Source organism: Urtica dioica, chromosome 3, assembly GCF_054948205.1.
Source record: "Urtica dioica subsp. dioica isolate 48M chromosome 3, U.dioica_male_clone48M_v1_H2, whole genome shotgun sequence".
Lineage (NCBI taxonomy): Eukaryota > Viridiplantae > Streptophyta > Magnoliopsida > Rosales > Urticaceae > Urtica > Urtica dioica.
Genome location: NC_142758.1, coordinates 11,056,841 through 11,074,272, shown reverse-complemented (window position 1 = coordinate 11,074,272; position 17,432 = coordinate 11,056,841). Strand labels below are relative to the sequence as shown.

The following is a 17,432-nucleotide window of genomic DNA, read 5'->3' as shown; positions in this document are numbered from 1 at the left end:
CCCGCCTCGAATCAGGGAGTCAATTTGCTTCCTAAGTTGGTAGCATTCAGTTGTCACGTGTCCGTGGTCTTGGTGATATTCGCACTGCTTGCTCCTATCCCGCGCTGTGGGGTCCCTCTTTATCGGAGGCGAAGATGCTAGCTTCTCTTTGTGTAAGCTAAGGATCCGGTCGGGTGTTGTGTTGAGAGGGACGAAGGATTGCATCGAGGTCGTAGAAGGACGGTCATTAGGGGCCTGACCATTTCTACGCCTTTTTCCTTCGCGAGTCGGGACCGACGGCCGGTGCCACAAGTGTCACGGCGCGCTTCTTGTTGGATGCGTGGTTAGCAACGTTGGGTGGTTGGTTTCCCAAGATGACCTCTCTCGCGATCTCGCGACGGGCGTTGAGTTTATCCCTCAAGTCGCTCCTATGAGATTCCCTTCGAGAATTGAGACGGTCTCTCAAGTCTTCGCTGGCCGAATTGAGGCGGTCTCTCAAGTCTCCACTGGCCGTTCCTATCACCCTTGGCAAGGGTATGTCATTCCGGCGAAGCCCTTGACGGAGGCCGCGATCATCGACGTCGTCATCTCTACAAGGGTTTTGGACGCAAATGGTGAGCTCCGAGCGTCCCTTTTGGGACCTTGAGATTGAGCGACCTTGAATATTGCTCGATCTTTGTCTTGATGTGGTTTCTCGAGGGTGTCCCCTCGAGGGCGCACGTGTTTGTTCATTCGACGATTGATGTCTCGTCGTGGTTGCCTGAGGGAGTCTCCTCGAAGGCATGCGTGCGCGTTCACTTTCGTGAATAGCGTGGTCGAGGTTGGCCTCGTTGATTTTTGATCTTGCCACGTTGTTGGGGTCTCTCTGGTCGTGGTTGACGTGATCCTTGACGCCGTAGCCGAGGAGGTCGGCGATAAGCGCGCCGTCGACGCCAGGGCGGTCTAGGAGCTCGGCGAGCCTCCGATCCGTGTCCTCTCGGAGCGTGGCCTCGGGGTCATTCGCCGGGTCTTGGGGCTGGCTCTCGTTGTCACAAGGTTGCCCTCGTAGACGATGCGCCAGGTTCTTGAGTCCGTACCTCGAGCTAGCCGCTCGGGTGCCCGCGGAGGTGGCAGGCAGGTGACTCATCTCTCGAGAGACTTGCAGAATGCGAAAAAAGAAGTTGGAATGGAGAGCGTCGCCAAGGTCGGGAGATTCCCTCCTTCTAGCGCCAAAATGTTGTCGCTCATTTTCGGACAACGATTTAGGAGCCCCAAACGGTTCGACCCAAGGCCGGACCAAGTGGTCACGTTAGGCTCGAGCGTGTCGGACTCGGTATCCCGAGTCTTCCCCTAGCTGTGAATGTCCCTTGAGTTCGTCCAAGCACCTGAAACGGAAGAAAGAACACGTGAACTACAAAGGGGAAACAGAGGGGGTGCCTTTGTTTACCTCTCCGACGCTCAACATTAGTGGGATTGAGGTGGAGTATAGAGGTTTTAGAGAGTGAGAGGCCAAAGATGAGCGAAACGAGTGAAGTATGAGTTCGACAGCGTTTCGCAACTCAAAAATGGATTACCTTGATCAAGGGAGGGACCCTTGTATTTATAGGCAACCAAGGGGTCAATGGGGCACCCCTTGGCCGAGTGAGACTCTTGGGTCGGCCATTGGCCGACTGAAGCTTTGACTCGGCCAATGGCCGAGTGAATTGGGCTGGCCATTGGCCGGCTGAAGCTTTGACTCGGCCAATGGCCGAGTGAGACTCTTGGGTAGGCCATTGGATGACTGAAGCTTTGACTCGGCCAATGGCCGAGTGAATTGGGCCGGCCATTGGCCGGCTGAAGCTTTGACTCGGCCAATGGCCAAGTGAGACTCTTGGGTCGGCCATTGGCCGACTCAAGCTTTGACTCGCCCAATGGCCGAGTCAATTGGGCCGACCATTGGCCGGCTGAAGCTTTGACTCGGCCAATGGCCGAGTGAGACTATTGGGTCGGCCATTGGCCGACTGAAGCTTTGACTCGGCCAATGGCCGAGTGAATTGGGCCGGCCATTGGCCGGCTGAAGCTTTGACTCGGCCAATGGCCTAGTGAGACCCTTGGCCGGCCGGGGCTCAGCAGACCGGGAGGCGCTGTCCGGTCTTTCCCTTGTCGGTCATCGACGGGCCGACAACACGATGTAAACACCTCGTGTAGATCGTATTGAGATAAAGATTGTGCCCACTCATTTTTCTTATTTGTCTCGGAGATTAGTTTGGAAGATTATAGTGTCATCACTAACGAGTTCAGAGCGTCGAGGAGCTAAGAGCTTGAAGATAGTCTTTTAAGACTGTAGATGGAGGAGTCAAAGCTTGAAGATTCAGTACCTGATCCAAAACATGTAAGTATTACTGAATATCTGAACCTAGCTCTTATTGGTTGCTTGACATTGCTTTCATGAATAATTAATTAGTAAATCTAGATCTTGTTAGAAAACCATAATATTAATAAGCTCTTGTTAGTGTAATTAATCTTTTCCGCACTTAATATGGTTATCAAGGTGCAATAATCACCAACAAAGGACAAGTGAACTACAAAGGGGAATTAGATGTGTTGCTTCTGTTTTCCTCTCTGATGCTCAACATTAGGAGGATTGAGGTGGAAGAAAGGTGTAGGGTGTTTAGAGGCCAAAGATGAGTGAAATGAGTGACTCAAAGGTTCGACAGCGTTTCAGAGCACAGATTTGGATTACCTTGGAAATAGAGTCGGGGTATCTATTTATAGACGAAGCGAGAATGCTAGCCTGAAGGGTCACTAGTATGGCCATCCGGCCATGACCGGCCGGTCCTCTGCTCGGTCGTCTGGCCGTGTCCGACCGATCCTTTGTTCAGCCGTCCGGTCATATCCGGCCGATACCTTGTTCAGTTGTCCGGCCGTGTCCATCCAGTCCAGCGTGCGGGCGCCCGGCCAGTCCCTTTTAGGGCCCTCTGGTTGGTTGTGTTTCAAAGAGATCGGCAAGTCATGCCATCTGAAGGCCGGACGATCGACTTTGCCTCCAAGCGGCGTGCCGGTCGCGTCACTAGGCGATTGTGGCACGTCATCACTCGGCCTAGTTGCTTGGTCGGGATCCTACTGGGTGGGTCCAATTTAGATAGACCCGTCTCTCGAGTCGGAGGCTCAAAATTGACGGATAATATTATATTTAACTTTTATGAGTATAGAATAAGATACTTCGGAACTCCCGATCAGAATAAGGATCTTCTTGTTATCAAAACAAACTTAAAAAAAAAAATAGTTATAAAGTCAAATGCCGAACTCGACTCGGTAAAACAGAATAAGGATCCGAGCCAAGAACCAATTGTGCAAAACCCGAACGGGTTACAAAAAATAATTATTATTAAAAAAGGTCCGACCACAGAACTATTGTTCAAACCCTTTCGGGTTAATTAGAAAAAGAGAAGACAAGAAAATAAATAAAAATTTCTCTAGTTTTCACTCCGCCGCCACCTCGAGCTCCTTTTCCGGCGCCTGCTTGGTACACTGAGACTCATCATCAAGGTCCGAAGTATCCAAGTTAGGATTCTTCAGCCCCAAGAGTCTGACTGCCTCATTAATTCTCACCGTGAAGAGATCGTCGAGGATATTGTGATACTCCTCGGACGATTTATGTTCCTAACGGCAGAGGCTCGGGCAGATAGAAGGTCCCCCTGATGCTTTGCCTCGAGATCTGAGCGAATCTTTTCCACCTCAGCCCGAGCAGCATCTTGCTCCTTGAGGTAGCGATCGTTCCTACTCCTCAATGACTTTAGCTCAGCACAAATGGTGGTAGTCAAGTTCACCAAGCTGGCCATGACCTGTAAGCCAAAACCAGGTCAAAGGATGATAAAAACAAAAGCGAAATACAAAGAAAAAGAGAAGCAAGGATCACTGAAGTCGAAGTCTCAGCAGCAGCGACCAAGCGGTCGACATGCTTCTTGGAATGAATGAACTTGATGTTCTTAGAGGAGATGTGATCATTCAAAAAATATGTCAGCATCAGATGCTCTTTGACCTCGGAAGGCTCGGAAACCTCCTTTCCACGAGAAGGCTTGGAAGGCTACGCTACTTTGGTCGGAGTCGGGGTCGAGGACTTAGACGGACGATGACGTTTGGAATTACTCGAAACCACAGCAAGGACAGATCTCTTCTTCGTCATCTCTGCAAAAGTCTAGGAAAACCACGTTAGGACTAACAATGCTAATTGATCAATAAGCATAAGTGAAAAATCACAATCGTATAACACTTACTTTAATAAGGGTAGCGGTAATTGTCGTTGAGAAAGTTAGGGTCCAGGAATGCAAAGGAAGAATGCTCTTCTTCAAACAAATCAAGGATGTCAGAGAGATCTGGGATCTGTTGCTCGTAGTAATTAGGCAGAGGACCTGAAATCGAAAAGACTAAGTATAAGTAATTATCGAGCATAAAGAGTTCAACACAAAAGAAATCACCAATTTCTGAAAACTTGGAGGCAATTGGCATTGGTCAAAACCATAAGCCCCCTCAACCCATAAGAAAAAATACTTCCAGTTCTTCTGACTACTTGGAAGGCGCTCTACAATCTTCTCGGACTCCTGATGAGCATGAGCATAGTACCAGCCCTGCAGATTGGGACTCGACTTCATACTATAGAAAAGAGAAAAATCTTCCAATCTCGGAGGAGTACCATAAAACTTGGCCCAGAAAGCCGTCATACCGACAAAGATCTTGTAGACATTGGGCGCGAGCTGGGTCGGAGCACATCCAAGCTCACTCAGGAACAAATAAATCAGCGGATGCACAAACAATCACCCAATTACCTTGAAAATTGCCTTGTTAAAGGCAACCTTGCTTGGAGGAGGGTTGCTTGGAGGAGGGTTACATGGCTTCTCATGCTCCTCAAGGATCGACAAAATAATATCTCTAGGAATATCGAATTTTCGGCGGAACACCCTTGACAATGGACAGAAACTTATCCAGGCCCAATGCAGAACGAAAAAGATTACAAGCAAAGATTCGTCAACAACGCGACCGATAAGTTCAAAAGACGAAACACGCACTGAAAACCTTGGAAAAAGCGAGAAATGATTTCAAAATCCTAAATAAGCTATATACTCGAGATAGACGGTCGGGATGATTGCGTAAGTCTGAGCATGAGGTTGGAAGCACCGAGGACAAGAGGAATCCACCACAAAACCCGAGTCAAATAAGTCCGAGGGATTATGAAGGTAAAGGAACGACCCGATTCATAAGGCAAGAACGAACTCTACCGAGCAAAACATCGAAGAGAAGAGAAGCTGGTAAGTCAAAGACTAGTCAAAACAAACTAAACACATTTAAATAAATTATAGCTAAAGCAAAACGCACACCTCAACGGTTATATGCCGAGCAAAAGAGGAGTAACCACCCATTACCGGTTACTTGATAAGTCGTCAAGAACGTGGGACTGATCACCCCACGTACTCGACCCAAAGACCCGTATAAATAGAGGAGGAATTCACTGAGGAAAGAAAGTGCATATATTTACGCACACACCAGCACTCACCACAAACTTCACCTATTGTTCAGCACATTTATTTATTTTCTCTCTTTAACTAGATTCGTCTGTATTTAAAGATAATCTTACCTAAACATTCGGAGTTCTCGGAAATAACTGCTCTTCGTGAGACATTTATTATACTAATTTTATCCATCAACATGTTACGGAAATAGTCAAAGATTTTTCTTCGGCGATTATTGAGTTAATATTTGCAGTATAGAATTCGTTTGTTTTCATATCACATTGTTGCTCTTTTTAAAGTCTTAGCTTTTATAGAGAGAACCTTTATCTGTTGACTAACCTTATTTACACATCAAGAGAAACGTTAGTTACATCCCAGCACAAACGACAATACACACGTACAGAAAACTTATGTACACGTATGTATCTAAAACATACTTACGCGGTGGGGTGTAAATGCCAAAAAGATTACCCCACAAACAAAGCAGCGAACAAAGACAACATTACACCCCAAAACCCAAAACTGAGAGCCCCTTAGGCCTTACATGTGACACATACATTATATGAACTGCCCTAGTCTGCAAAAAATTGAATGTATACTGGAAAGTGACATGATCACAACCCGCGTTTTACGACCACTCCTTCGAAAATGCCATCTGATCTGAAATTCGGAGCAAAAAGCCTCGGATCCACGGGTCCCGGAAGGCTAAACGACTGAGCGAAAGAACCGGACGGGCACAATTGCCTGAACTTCATTTCGAAAACCCGCGAAGGTTTCTTTATGGTTTCTTCTCCTCCGCGTGTCAATCCCCGAATATGAACCTTACCCTCTGATTCGATCTCGCAGCTGAATTTACCTGTCCACCACAAAATCAGATTCTGAATCAGGTTAGAACTACATTGGGAAGGGGGGAAAAAGGATCTACGGAGTCTGTAAGAAACTAGACATACAATAGTTTTTCCTGACTCCCGGCAGAGCAACTCGGAAGTAGTACGCGGCTTTGCTGAAACCAACGTCCACCATTCCAACTGCGGGACCGGGTTTTCCCTTCTTAGCGCTCCCCGACACGACGATCGACACCTCTGACTCTGGAATACGCTTCTTCTCACGGCTTCTCTTGTGGCCTGAGAGTGTCTCGGCTGCACCACATAGGCCGATCTGATGCTTGTGCTCGAAAGCAACAAACTCGTTCGTATCTATCTTGAGACTACTTACGTGTGCCAAAACCCTGAACTTCTCTAAATCTCTCTCTTCAATATGGGACATCGAAGGATCTGGATCTTTGATAAGAGCGATCCCTTTCACGATCCTGAAGCTCGTGGGGTACCATATCTGCTTGTGGAGACCCAAAGGAAAGAAGCTTGTGAACTGCCGAGTTTCTTTGGTGAGATGGCCCTTCAGATACTCGTGGAACATTTTCGGCTTCAAGGTAAGGCTAAAATGAGCATTTCGGAGGAGAAAGTAGTACAGATTCTCCAGCATTGCCACGCTGACATATGAAGGGCCTAAATCAGCGGACACATAAGAAGGAGCACCCTTCTCAGATAGTCTTTGAAACGCGGATCTCTTCTGATCATCGGTGGTGATGTCAGGACCCAAGTAGGTTCCCATAATGAAGTTGAGCAGAAATAACTGGTCCTCAAATGATGAACTAACTTCACTCGTGCCACACCCATTTTTCTGTAGCAAGTCCATCTTATGAGATTTTATTCTATCAAAGATGTAGATTCCTACAAAATCCACCACAATGTAGTTTAGAACAGTGTATTCACCGCACTGAAAGAGTAAATTGTATATCATTGTATCTCAACACTGTAAGTCTGGGTGGGATTGCAACAACATAGTTTAAAAAAAGGAGTCACCGATACTGATCACAAATGTAACTCGTCTACATGTCCCCTGAGCTATAAAATCTTTATCTGAACAAGCATTTTCATGTGATATGAGAAGATAAAGTCTTCACAAGTCGAAATGATTCACATGGTTCGGCAAGTTTTCCAATTTTAAAATAACCAAAAATTTACATTTTTCATTTTACCTTTCCGCTTATCAACAATCCCTTAAACAAGCCTTCAATACTTTTGCTATCCATGTTCTTCCCTGCTAAAAAAAAAACGAAACAGAAAGAATCATAATACAAACGGAAAAACATTGCGAATTATACACGTACGTGCACGAATTCCTACCCCAAAAGATTAATGGAAAGCCAAAATCCCTGAGAGAACATTCGGCCGATCAAGTATATAAAACCCTAAAACCCGAAAATCCATTTGATTTTGTAACGAGATCTAACATAATTTAAATTATTACCGCATAGAGATGAGTGAAAGCAATGGCGCTAATCAGATTCACATTGTGAGAGAGAGAGAATGGCGAAAGATAGTCGCGCTCAGTAGTTGCTTCTTATCTATAACTCGTACACCCACATTATGAGTTTTTTTTTTTTTTTTTTTTTTTATTCACATTTTTTAAAATATCATACACTTAAGTTTAATATAAAAAACATATATCTCTCCTGAAAATATGTTATATTTCAAATACCACTATTTTCGTTTATTTTTTTACAAAAAATATTTTGAATTATCCAAAATACTCTTAATATACTAAATGTTTATTTTCTATTTTATTAAAAAAATTAAAACTTCTCTTATAAATAAAAATCTTTAACCTTTTATAAAAAAAAATTTAATTTAATTTTTTATATAAAAATTAAAAATAAAAAATTATTTCATTAAAGTATTTTGGAGAATTGAAATGATTTTTATAAAAAAAAAAACTAAAATAGCGGTATTTGAAATACAACATATTTTTAGGGAATATATATATCATTTATATGAAACTGAAACGATACGTCTGTTATTTCTAAAAACATGGTATAAATCACGCATTTCGATTAAACTGAATGGATAATCTTGATTTTTTTTTATATACGGGTCAATATGCTCTTATATTTTAATAAAAGAATTAGATCCACACTCCGCACATTAACTTGATGGTTTCTGATTGTCGGGTGCGTTTAGGAGGCAGCGGCGTTGGTGTGTCGCATGAGCCTCCCACAGATGTCGTTTATGCTATGTTTGATGGTGTAAGTATCATCAGATTGGTCTATCTATATGAGATAGCACCATTCGACAAAAAAATGTAATCTCTGGTGTGTACGGCAGTAGAATAACGATCTCGTTTTAGGTGCACATCTCGAATTACCTTTGTTTCATTTTTCAATTTTGCAAGCAGGTTGTTTAGCTTTAAAGTGCATTTCATTTTAGGGTGTTTTCCAAAACTAGGAGTAAATAAAGGGCAAATAATTTTTTTGGACGTTTTTTTTAAAAGGTCAGCAATAGGACCTCTTCATTTATTTCTATTTATGTAATTACCATTATACCCTTATTTATTTTTTATTTATTTTTTTTTAAGAATCCTAAAAACTAAACCATACTCTCAATCTCTCCTTTCTTTTCATTTCGGCTTCATCTTCTCCACTGCACTTGTTTCATCTCCTCCATTGTCTCCGTCGCATCACCTCCATTGGCGTCGTGTCCCATTGTCGTCGGGGTGTCTGGATCTCAGCCGGCGTCCGTCCTCTCTCTCAAACTTGACGGCCATCCCTCCTCTCTCTGTTAGTTCGCGCCGTCCGTCGTCTTCCAAGGCCACCCACCTTCGCCGCCGTCTCTCTCTGCCCTTTCCGGCGCAGCAAGCTCCCACATTGACACTCTTTTCGCTCTTTATTCCGGTAAGCTCCCTCAAACATAGCCATTTCGTTACAGTGTTTGTGACCAACGTTGTCACGAAAGATTCAGCATGACTCAATATTTTCGTGACAATATAGTCACAAAACGAAATTATTTCGTGACTGTCACGAAACTAAATTATTTCGTGACACCCATAGTCACGAAAGCTTCAGCATGACTCCATATTTCGTGACAATATAGTCACAAAACGAAATTATTTCGTGACACTATTGTCACGAAATTAAATTATTTCGTGACACCCATAGTCACGAAAGCTTCAGCATGACTCCATATTTCGTGACAATATAGTCACAAAACGAAATTATTTCGTGTCACTATATTTAATTTCGTGACACTATTGTCACGAAATTAAATTATTTCGTGACACTATTGTCACGAAATTAAATTATTTCGTGACACTATTGTCACGAAACTAAAGTCTGCAATGACAAACATGAACGATATTATATAATATGGATTCAAGTGCTTACTATATATCTGCGCATATAATAAAGTTTTATGAGAAAATAATTTAATATGACTTTATCTCCACTATTTGCAGTTATGAAAGACATTCATTCCTTCGTCAAGCATAGCGGTAGATGGGTGAAACATGAACGATACGAGGCTGGCCCTGGGTGTGCAGTGGGAATCTTAATACCGGCAAAAGCAACGTACGAGGTGTTTATGCAGCTATTGTATGCCACGCTCAATCGCTCACCTAAAAATCAAGTCCTCCGTGTTTCTTATGAGACAGAAGGGTCGGTACCCCCAGTAAGTATTGACTCCGACCTAAGTTTGAAATGTTACTTGCATCTTCGGAAGGAGAAACCGGACAGATCCAAATTTAGTTTGGTAATACATATGGAGCCATTGAAGCAAGAGCCGTTGGTTTCGGACTCAGGCGTTGGTTCAACTCCGAACACCGGTCAACCAGCACAAGCGGACATTCAGGCTAGTTCTCCTAAGTCGGAGGCTAGTTCTCCCGAGATCCCCGACCCGAATCAGAGTCATTCAGGCACACCATGGCAGACCCCTCCGCGCTCAGGCACTCCAAAACGGTTTAGTACGCCTTGCTCTAGAACGAGGAGGACGAGTCAATGCGCTACGCCTTCCACGGATAACCAAAATATGCATCCTGACCTTGATGTGTCAGATATGCACTCTCCGCTGAGACTAGTCAAAGGAGGATTGTACGCCAACAAAGCAACTCTGAAGAAACATTTATGCATGTTAGCAATCACCAAACATTTTACGTTCAAGACGAAGAGTTCTAACAAACGGTATATCCATGTTGTTTGTCGAGATGACTCATGCGCGTGGTCTGTTCGTGGAGTAAAAAAGACTACATCCGAGATCTTTGAAGTGAGGAGGTGACTTATTACTTATTTCTACATTGATATTATCGTGGTCACCCGAAATTAACATTGCTCTTACATTCTTGCAGGTATGATTCTGAGCACACGTGTGCTACACAATTCAGACAAGGAGAACATCCTCAGGCTACGTCCACATTTGTAGGCGAGACTATGAAACACAGGTACATCGATCCCTCATGTTCACCATGCAAACCCAAAGACATCATGTCCTACATGCAACAAGATTTTGGAGTGGACATGTCCTACAAAAAAGCATGGAGGTCAAGACAGGCGGCACTATCATCATTGTTTGGCACCGATGATGCATCGTATAGATCTCTGCCTAAATTCATGTACATGTGGTCGACTAGCAATCCAGGTTCGTCATTCGACCTTGTCACAACTCCTCGATCCCACCGTTTCAAATACTTCTTCATGTCGTTTAGTGCTTGGAAAAGGGGGTGGAAGTATCTACGGCCCGTAGTTATCATCGACGGCACTTTTTTGAAGAGTTACTATAAAGGCACACTGTTTTTAGCATGTGGTATGGATGCGAATGAACAAGTTTACCCCCTCGCATTCGGCGCTGGTGATTCAGAATCTACTGAATCGTGGGTTTACTTCTTGACAAGGTTAAAGGAAGCAATCGGGGAGAGGTCACATCAGGTCATAGTGTCTGACAGGAACGCGGGAATCATTAACAGTGTGAAAAAGGTTTTCACTAACTCAGACCATGGTTATTGCATGTTTCATCTTTTGAAGAACGTGAAGAACCAAATCAAAGGTCTATCAAAAGAGGTGAATTGGACGTTCTATGCTGCAGCAAAGGCATACACGTATGCAGAGTTTGAAAAGTATATGCTTATGATAGATGAGGAAGATCCAAGAGTCCGAGCGTATCTTCAGAACGACGTAGGCTACGAAAAATGGGCTCGTAGTTTCTACACGGAGAAGAGGTACTCAATAATGACATCAAACAATGCCGAGTCGCTGAATGCAATGAATGTCAAACCGAGAGAGTTCCCTATTGCCAAGCTATTTGATTTTATCCGGGAGAGAATGAGTAAATGGTTTTACGAACGTAGAGAAAAAGCGTTGGGAACATTGACGATCCTTTGCGTTGACGCGAATAAAAAACTTGAAGAATACCACGCTAAATCTACTGGACTGGGGGTACGTGATAGGCATTCAATTTTTAATTTTTTTTATAAGATGTTTTTTATTATAACCCGTAAACAAAATGGTATTGGGTGCGGAACAGGTGCGTCCATCATCGGTGTACGAGTTTGAAGTCGTTGATAGAGAGGGGCAAAAGTGGGCTGTAAATTTGAGAGAGAAGACATGTAGTTGCCGTGTCTTTCAAACTGCCCGGATATTGTATCCTGTTTGAATACAACCAGAACTCATATATGCTCTAATACAAGAAACAAATACCTGATTTTTGAGGCTATAATTGGTGATTTTCAGGCAGAGGGTGGGTGTGGTTTTTTTCAATGGGTTGATCCTGAAGTTTCTGAAAGAGCAAAGAAAATCATTCCGGGATTGCTGAGAAGAATTGACCAGTTGCAGTTGGATATTGAGCATCACTGTCGAGCAAATCGGAGGCTGAGATTGATTATTGTGTTGTTGGTTATTATGATGTTTGCTGTAATATATGTGTGTATGATGTAAACAGATTTCAAGGTAACAGATTTATGTGTGTATGTGTTGTATTGGATTATGTATTGTGTTTTGTAACAGATACAAATTCCATTTTCGTGACATAGAAGTCACGAAGTTCGAGCCATTTTCATGAACCATGATATCTTTCGCTGTTTTGACCGACATGGTAATTGGGATATGGATATTTAATATCAATAAATGGCATTAATAGCAATTAAATTACTGAACAACTAACTTTGGAAGTTAGGTAAGAAAATTTATTTTAGCATTTACGTACAAAAGTTAGGTAAGGAATCCTCATATTTATCCGACCTTAAATATTTACCTCAGATCAAACTGATAATATTGTTCGAAAGAGTCTAACGGTGAAATGGACGCTAAAGATCCAACGACGAAGGGAAGCGATTCGAGTAAAAAGGTGTCGACGGTGAATGAGACGTCGGAGATGCCTTCAGGAAGTAGAAACTCGACCGCGAGATATTACATGATTCCATATCCGCGCCCTCCCAGGAAATTAAAGAAGCGTCATGACATGAGCGACGCTGAATACAACGAGTATGTAGAGATGCATGCAGGTGAGGATTACAAATCTCCGGTTTTGATGGCTAACTCCGTTCTTGAAGAAATATTCGGCGAGAATTGGGAGGAATTTTTGAAATCAAAGGGAGCTATTGTCGAAGACCATAAAGATTTGCCGGCTTGCCAAAGGGGGGTTGACGGAAAGAAATAAAATGTAGTTCGAGATGAGGTACTCAATATTTACAATGTTTTAATGTTTTAATGTTTTAATGTTTTGATTTTAATTCTGTGACTGGTATGTCACGAAAACGTACCGTTTCGTGACTTGAAGACTTCATTTTCGTGACAGGAACGTCACGAAATCCCCATGTTTCGTGACGGGAACGTCACGAAATCCCCATGTTTCGTGACGGGAACGTCACGAAATCCCCATTTTTCGTGACAGGAACGTCACGAATTCCCGATGTTTCGTGACAGGAACGTCACGAAGTCCCCAGTTTTCGTGACAGGAACGTCACGAAGTCCCCATGTTTCGTGACAGGAACGTCACGAAGTCCCCATTTTTCGTGACAGGAACGTCACGAGATCACTATTTTGCGTGACGGGAACGTCATGACATCCCCTTCTAGACTCTTAAATGAGTTGTTTTGGGAGGACTACCAACGCTATTAATAAAAAAATTCCAACATTAAGGAGAAATTAGAGTTGAAAACGAAATGTCGGACGACATGACGTTCAACCTCATTCACCTATGTTCATATGTTTATTAGAGTACTTTAAATTCTGTCCCTTTGAGACGATGAAATGAAATGGGACAAATGAATGTATGTCAACAACACTTCACGATACAAAACACATTAGCTCGTCAAGATGTTCTAGGTAAGTAGAACTCACTTACCATTTATCCTTCTCATATTTTCTTGATATTCTAGGTAAGTAGAACGGCTGTCCATTTATTTTTCAAATTTTATCATTTTAATATTCATAACAACCATTTATCCCCTAAGACGGATTTAATGAAAAGAAGAAGAGATTTCTCATTAAATTCCATCAAAGGGAACAATTTCGTGACTGGTATGTCACGAAAATGTACCGTTTCGTGACTTGAAGACTTCATTTTCGTGACAGGAACGTCACGAAATCCCCATTTTTCGTGACAGGAACGTCACGAAGCCCCCATTTTTCGTGACAGGAACGTCACGAAATCCCCATTTTTCGTGATAAGAACGTCACGAAGTACACAATATTCGTGACAGGAACGTCACGAAATCCCCATTTTTCGTGACATGAACGTCACGAAATGCCCATTTTTCGTGACAGGAACGTCACGAAGTTCCCATTTTTCGTGACAGTAACGTCACGAAGTGCACAATATCCGTGACAGGAACGTCACGAAGTGCCCCTTTTTCGTGACAGGAACGTCATGACATCTTATAGACTCTTAAATGAGTTGTTTTGGGAGGACTACGAACGCTATTAATAAAAAAATTCCAACATTAAGGATAAATTAGAGTTGAAATCGACATGTCGGACGACATGACGTTCAACCTCATTTACCTATGTTTATATGTTTATTAGAGTACTTTAAATTCTGTCCCTTTGAGATGATGAAATGAAATGGGACAAATGAATGTATGTCAACAACACTTCACGATACAAAACACATTAGTTCGTCAAGATGTTCTAGGTAAGTAGAACTCACTTACCATTTATCCTTCTCATACTTTCTTGATATTATAGGTAGGATGTCCATTTATTTTTCAAATTTTAACATTTTAATATTCATAACAACCATTGATCCCCTACGACGGATTTAATGAAAAGAAGAAGAGATTTCTCATTAAATTCCATCAAATGGAACAATTTCGTGACAGGTATGTCACGAAAACGTACCGTTTCGTGACTTGAAGTCCCCATGTTTCGTGACAGGAACGTCACGAAGTCTCCATGTTTCGTGACAGGAACGTCACGAAATCCCCATGTTTCGTGACACCAACGTCACGAAGTTCCCCTTTTTCGTGACAGGAACGTCACGAAGTCCCCATGTTTCGTGACAGGAACGTCACGAAGTTCCCCTTTTTCGTGATATGAACGTCACGAAGTGCATAATATTCGTGACAGGAACGTCACGAGATCACTATTTCTCGTGAGAGGAACGTCATGACATCCTAGACTCTTAAATGAGTTGTTTTGGGAGGAATACCAACGCTATTAATCAAAACATTCCAACATTAAGGAAAAATTAGAGTTGAAAACGACATGTCGGACGACATGACGTTCAACCTCATTCACCTATGTTCATATGTTTATTAGAGTACTTTAAATTCTGTCCCTTTGAGATGATGAAATGAAATGGGACAAATGAATGTATGTCAACAACACTTAACGATACATAACGCATTAGTTCGTCCAGATGTTCTAGGTAAGTAGAACTCACTTACCATTTATCCTTCTCATACTTTCTTGATATTATAGGTAGGATGTCCATTTATTTTTCAAATTTTAACATTTTAATATTCATAACAACCATTGATCCCCTACGACGGATTTAATGAAAAGAAGAAGAGATTTCTCATTAAATTCCATCAAAGGAAACAATTTCGTGACTGGTATGTCACGAAAACGTACCGTTTCGTGACTTGAAGTCCCCATGTTTCGTGACAGGAACGTCACGAAGTCCCCATGTTTCGTGACAGGAACGTCACGAAATCCCCATGTTTCGTGACACCAACGTCACGAAGTTCCCCTTTTTCGTGACAGGAACGTCACGAAGTCCCCATGTTTCGTGACAGGAACGTCACGAAGTTCCCCTTTTTCGTGATATGAACGTCACGAAGTGCATAATATTCGTGACAGGTACGAATGATAAATATAAAAATTAAAAAAGAGGTATTTTACAATACCTCATTTTATTATTTTGTAGTTGTTTAACTTGAGTACGGTTCGAACCCGTTACCTAGAGGAAGCCACATAGCAATCGTCTAGGCTTTCGGGAGAGTCGTGATAGGTGGAGCACTAAATTTAAATTTATACAATTAAAAGCTGGAGTTCAGGTTAGACTCGTTATACTCATTGTGACAGGAACGTCACGAAATCCCATTTTCGTGACATTATATTAATTTTCGTGACAGAGAAGTAACGAAGTGCCCATTGTTCGTGACAGAGAAGTAACGAAATCCCCATTTTTCATATAAATCATATGAATTGTATTTCATATAATCACATCCAAAAGAGTATAGAGTTACATATTTAATAATTTACTGGCCCCTATACGTACTTATAAAACATAGACCATGTCTTAGTGACTACCTTGTCACACAAATTCTACAAAGGAGAATTAAGAGTCACACCGCCATCACAAAGACATTCCAAAACAATACACTTCACCCTATTTAAAAAATTTGGATCACTAATCGCTTCTCCTACTTTCAATTCTCTTCGTCTGACTCAACATTGTTTGCCATCTTTAATGCCCCGTGCTTGTACAACTCGGTTGCCATCTTCTTTCTGTACATGGAAATATTGTCTTGATGCAAACTACTCACCGGAATCCCATGGATCATAAATTCGGCAGCCTTTACGCAAAACATGCCACAGTCTCCCCTGTTCATGGTTGCTTACTAGTATTAAATATACATCAAAATAGAACATGATAAACAATTATGAGAAGAGATCTTACCCATTGGATTGTTGTGGCATAGGCACTATTACTATTTTAAATGGCTCCGAGTTGCCATCTCCCAAACCGACGACGGCCAACACAATGGGGATAAAATCCGCCATCATCTGTATGCTATCACGAACATTGCGTGCATACTTCGAGTCCATAGAGTCGTATATTGTTAGCGCTCTACGGCTTAGGAAAATTACGACAAGGAGCCAGTGGTCCGGCACATGGACAGGGACGTAGATAGTGTTAACATCTGCCCATGGAGTGTTTGCAAAACCTGTTTTTTTTTCGGCAGTTATGTAGTCAAGCACAACTAAATGGTCCGTCCAATCAAACACGTCCTTGTTCTTCGCTTTGGACCAAGCATCATGGCATCGGGTGAGCATTGGTAGAAAGTACGAGTTGGTTGTCGTAAACGGCTTTCGGACATTTCCATACTTCCCCTTCTTTCTCAAGTAGTAGAAAATGACGTCCATATGCTGCAAAATAAAAAATTCACAGAAATCAGTGACATATAAGTGTTCACTTCGTGATAATATTGTCACCAGATTCTTATCTTCATGTGGTGACAACAACACAGTTTCTGGTGACAATGTTGTCACGTACTAAATATTAAAAACAAATAAATGCAGTTGACTATTGAGTATGTAGAATAACAAGCGAAATCCAAGTGAACATCCAGGTTCAGAAATTCATTGTCACGACATATAGAATTTATTACATGAAGTTCAAAAAACCAAATAAAAAACAGGTCACAACAAAGCTAGAAAAATCATGGTTATATCTATTTACATTCACACAAAAAAAAAAACAAAAAACAATCCGAAGTGCAGTGGTGTTTGTCATCCCTGGCTCTAAAAAACCTGGTTGAGCGGACGTACCTCTCCCGTAAGCCACTCAACCGGGGTCCACAAAGAGTAAAACCACGTCTTCGATGTAATCTCAACCACCGTAAAATGGAACGAGGGAGATAAATCTTCTTCTGGTGACTTGTACTTCGGACTGCTGAAAAATCACAAGTATTAGATCTCATTTTTATTTAAAATTACCA

The 17,432-nt window shown here is 42.2% G+C and overlaps 2 protein-coding genes across 6 annotated transcripts; both read right to left on the bottom strand.

Moving 5' to 3' along the window:
• Nucleotides 1–5,766: 5,766 nt before the first annotated feature.
• LOC149402379 (increased DNA methylation 3-like) lies at nucleotides 5,767–7,864 on the bottom strand. Of its 5 annotated transcripts, none has more exons than XM_089608132.1 (4): nucleotides 7,755–7,864; nucleotides 7,483–7,544; nucleotides 6,395–7,124; nucleotides 5,767–6,300 (listed from the first exon to the last, which is right to left on the bottom strand). In XM_089608132.1, the coding sequence occupies exons 2-4, from the start codon at nucleotides 7,534–7,536 to the stop codon at nucleotides 6,059–6,061; spliced, it is 1,026 nt and encodes a 341-aa protein (XP_089464258.1). In that variant the 5' UTR covers nucleotides 7,537–7,544; nucleotides 7,755–7,864; the 3' UTR covers nucleotides 5,767–6,058. The 5 variants fall into 5 exon arrangements, with proteins under 5 accessions (XP_089464258.1, XP_089464259.1, XP_089464262.1 ...); XM_089608133.1 differs by having other exon boundaries at nucleotides 7,483–7,547; nucleotides 7,755–7,849; XM_089608136.1 differs by having other exon boundaries at nucleotides 6,395–7,174; nucleotides 7,483–7,547; nucleotides 7,755–7,840.
• Nucleotides 7,865–16,139: 8,275 nt separating this feature from the next.
• LOC149402378 (uncharacterized) lies at nucleotides 16,140–16,767 on the bottom strand. Its single transcript, XM_089608346.1, has 2 exons — nucleotides 16,391–16,767; nucleotides 16,140–16,314 (listed from the first exon to the last, which is right to left on the bottom strand). Exons 1-2 carry the CDS (start codon nucleotides 16,765–16,767, stop codon nucleotides 16,140–16,142), a joined length of 552 nt encoding a protein of 183 aa, XP_089464472.1.
• Between the last annotated feature and the right edge of the window lie 665 nt (nucleotides 16,768–17,432).

Excerpts from the sequence above, each read along its gene's own strand:
- LOC149402379 (XM_089608132.1), bottom strand. The coding sequence starts at position 7,536 with ATGGATAGCAAAAGTATTGAAGGCTTGTTTAAGGGATTGTTGATAAGC. Across the intron at positions 7,125-7,482 it reads GATTGTTGATAAGCGGAAAG|AAAAATGGGTGTGGCACGAG; the intron begins GTAAAATGAAAA and ends GACTTGCTACAG. Across the intron at positions 6,301-6,394 it reads GGGAGTCAGGAAAAACTATT|GTAAATTCAGCTGCGAGATC; the intron begins GTATGTCTAGTT and ends TGTGGTGGACAG.
- LOC149402378 (XM_089608346.1), bottom strand. The coding sequence starts at position 16,767 with ATGCTCACCCGATGCCATGATGCTTGGTCCAAAGCGAAGAACAAGGAC. Across the intron at positions 16,315-16,390 it reads ATGCCACAACAATCCAATGG|GGGAGACTGTGGCATGTTTT; the intron begins GTAAGATCTCTT and ends AACCATGAACAG.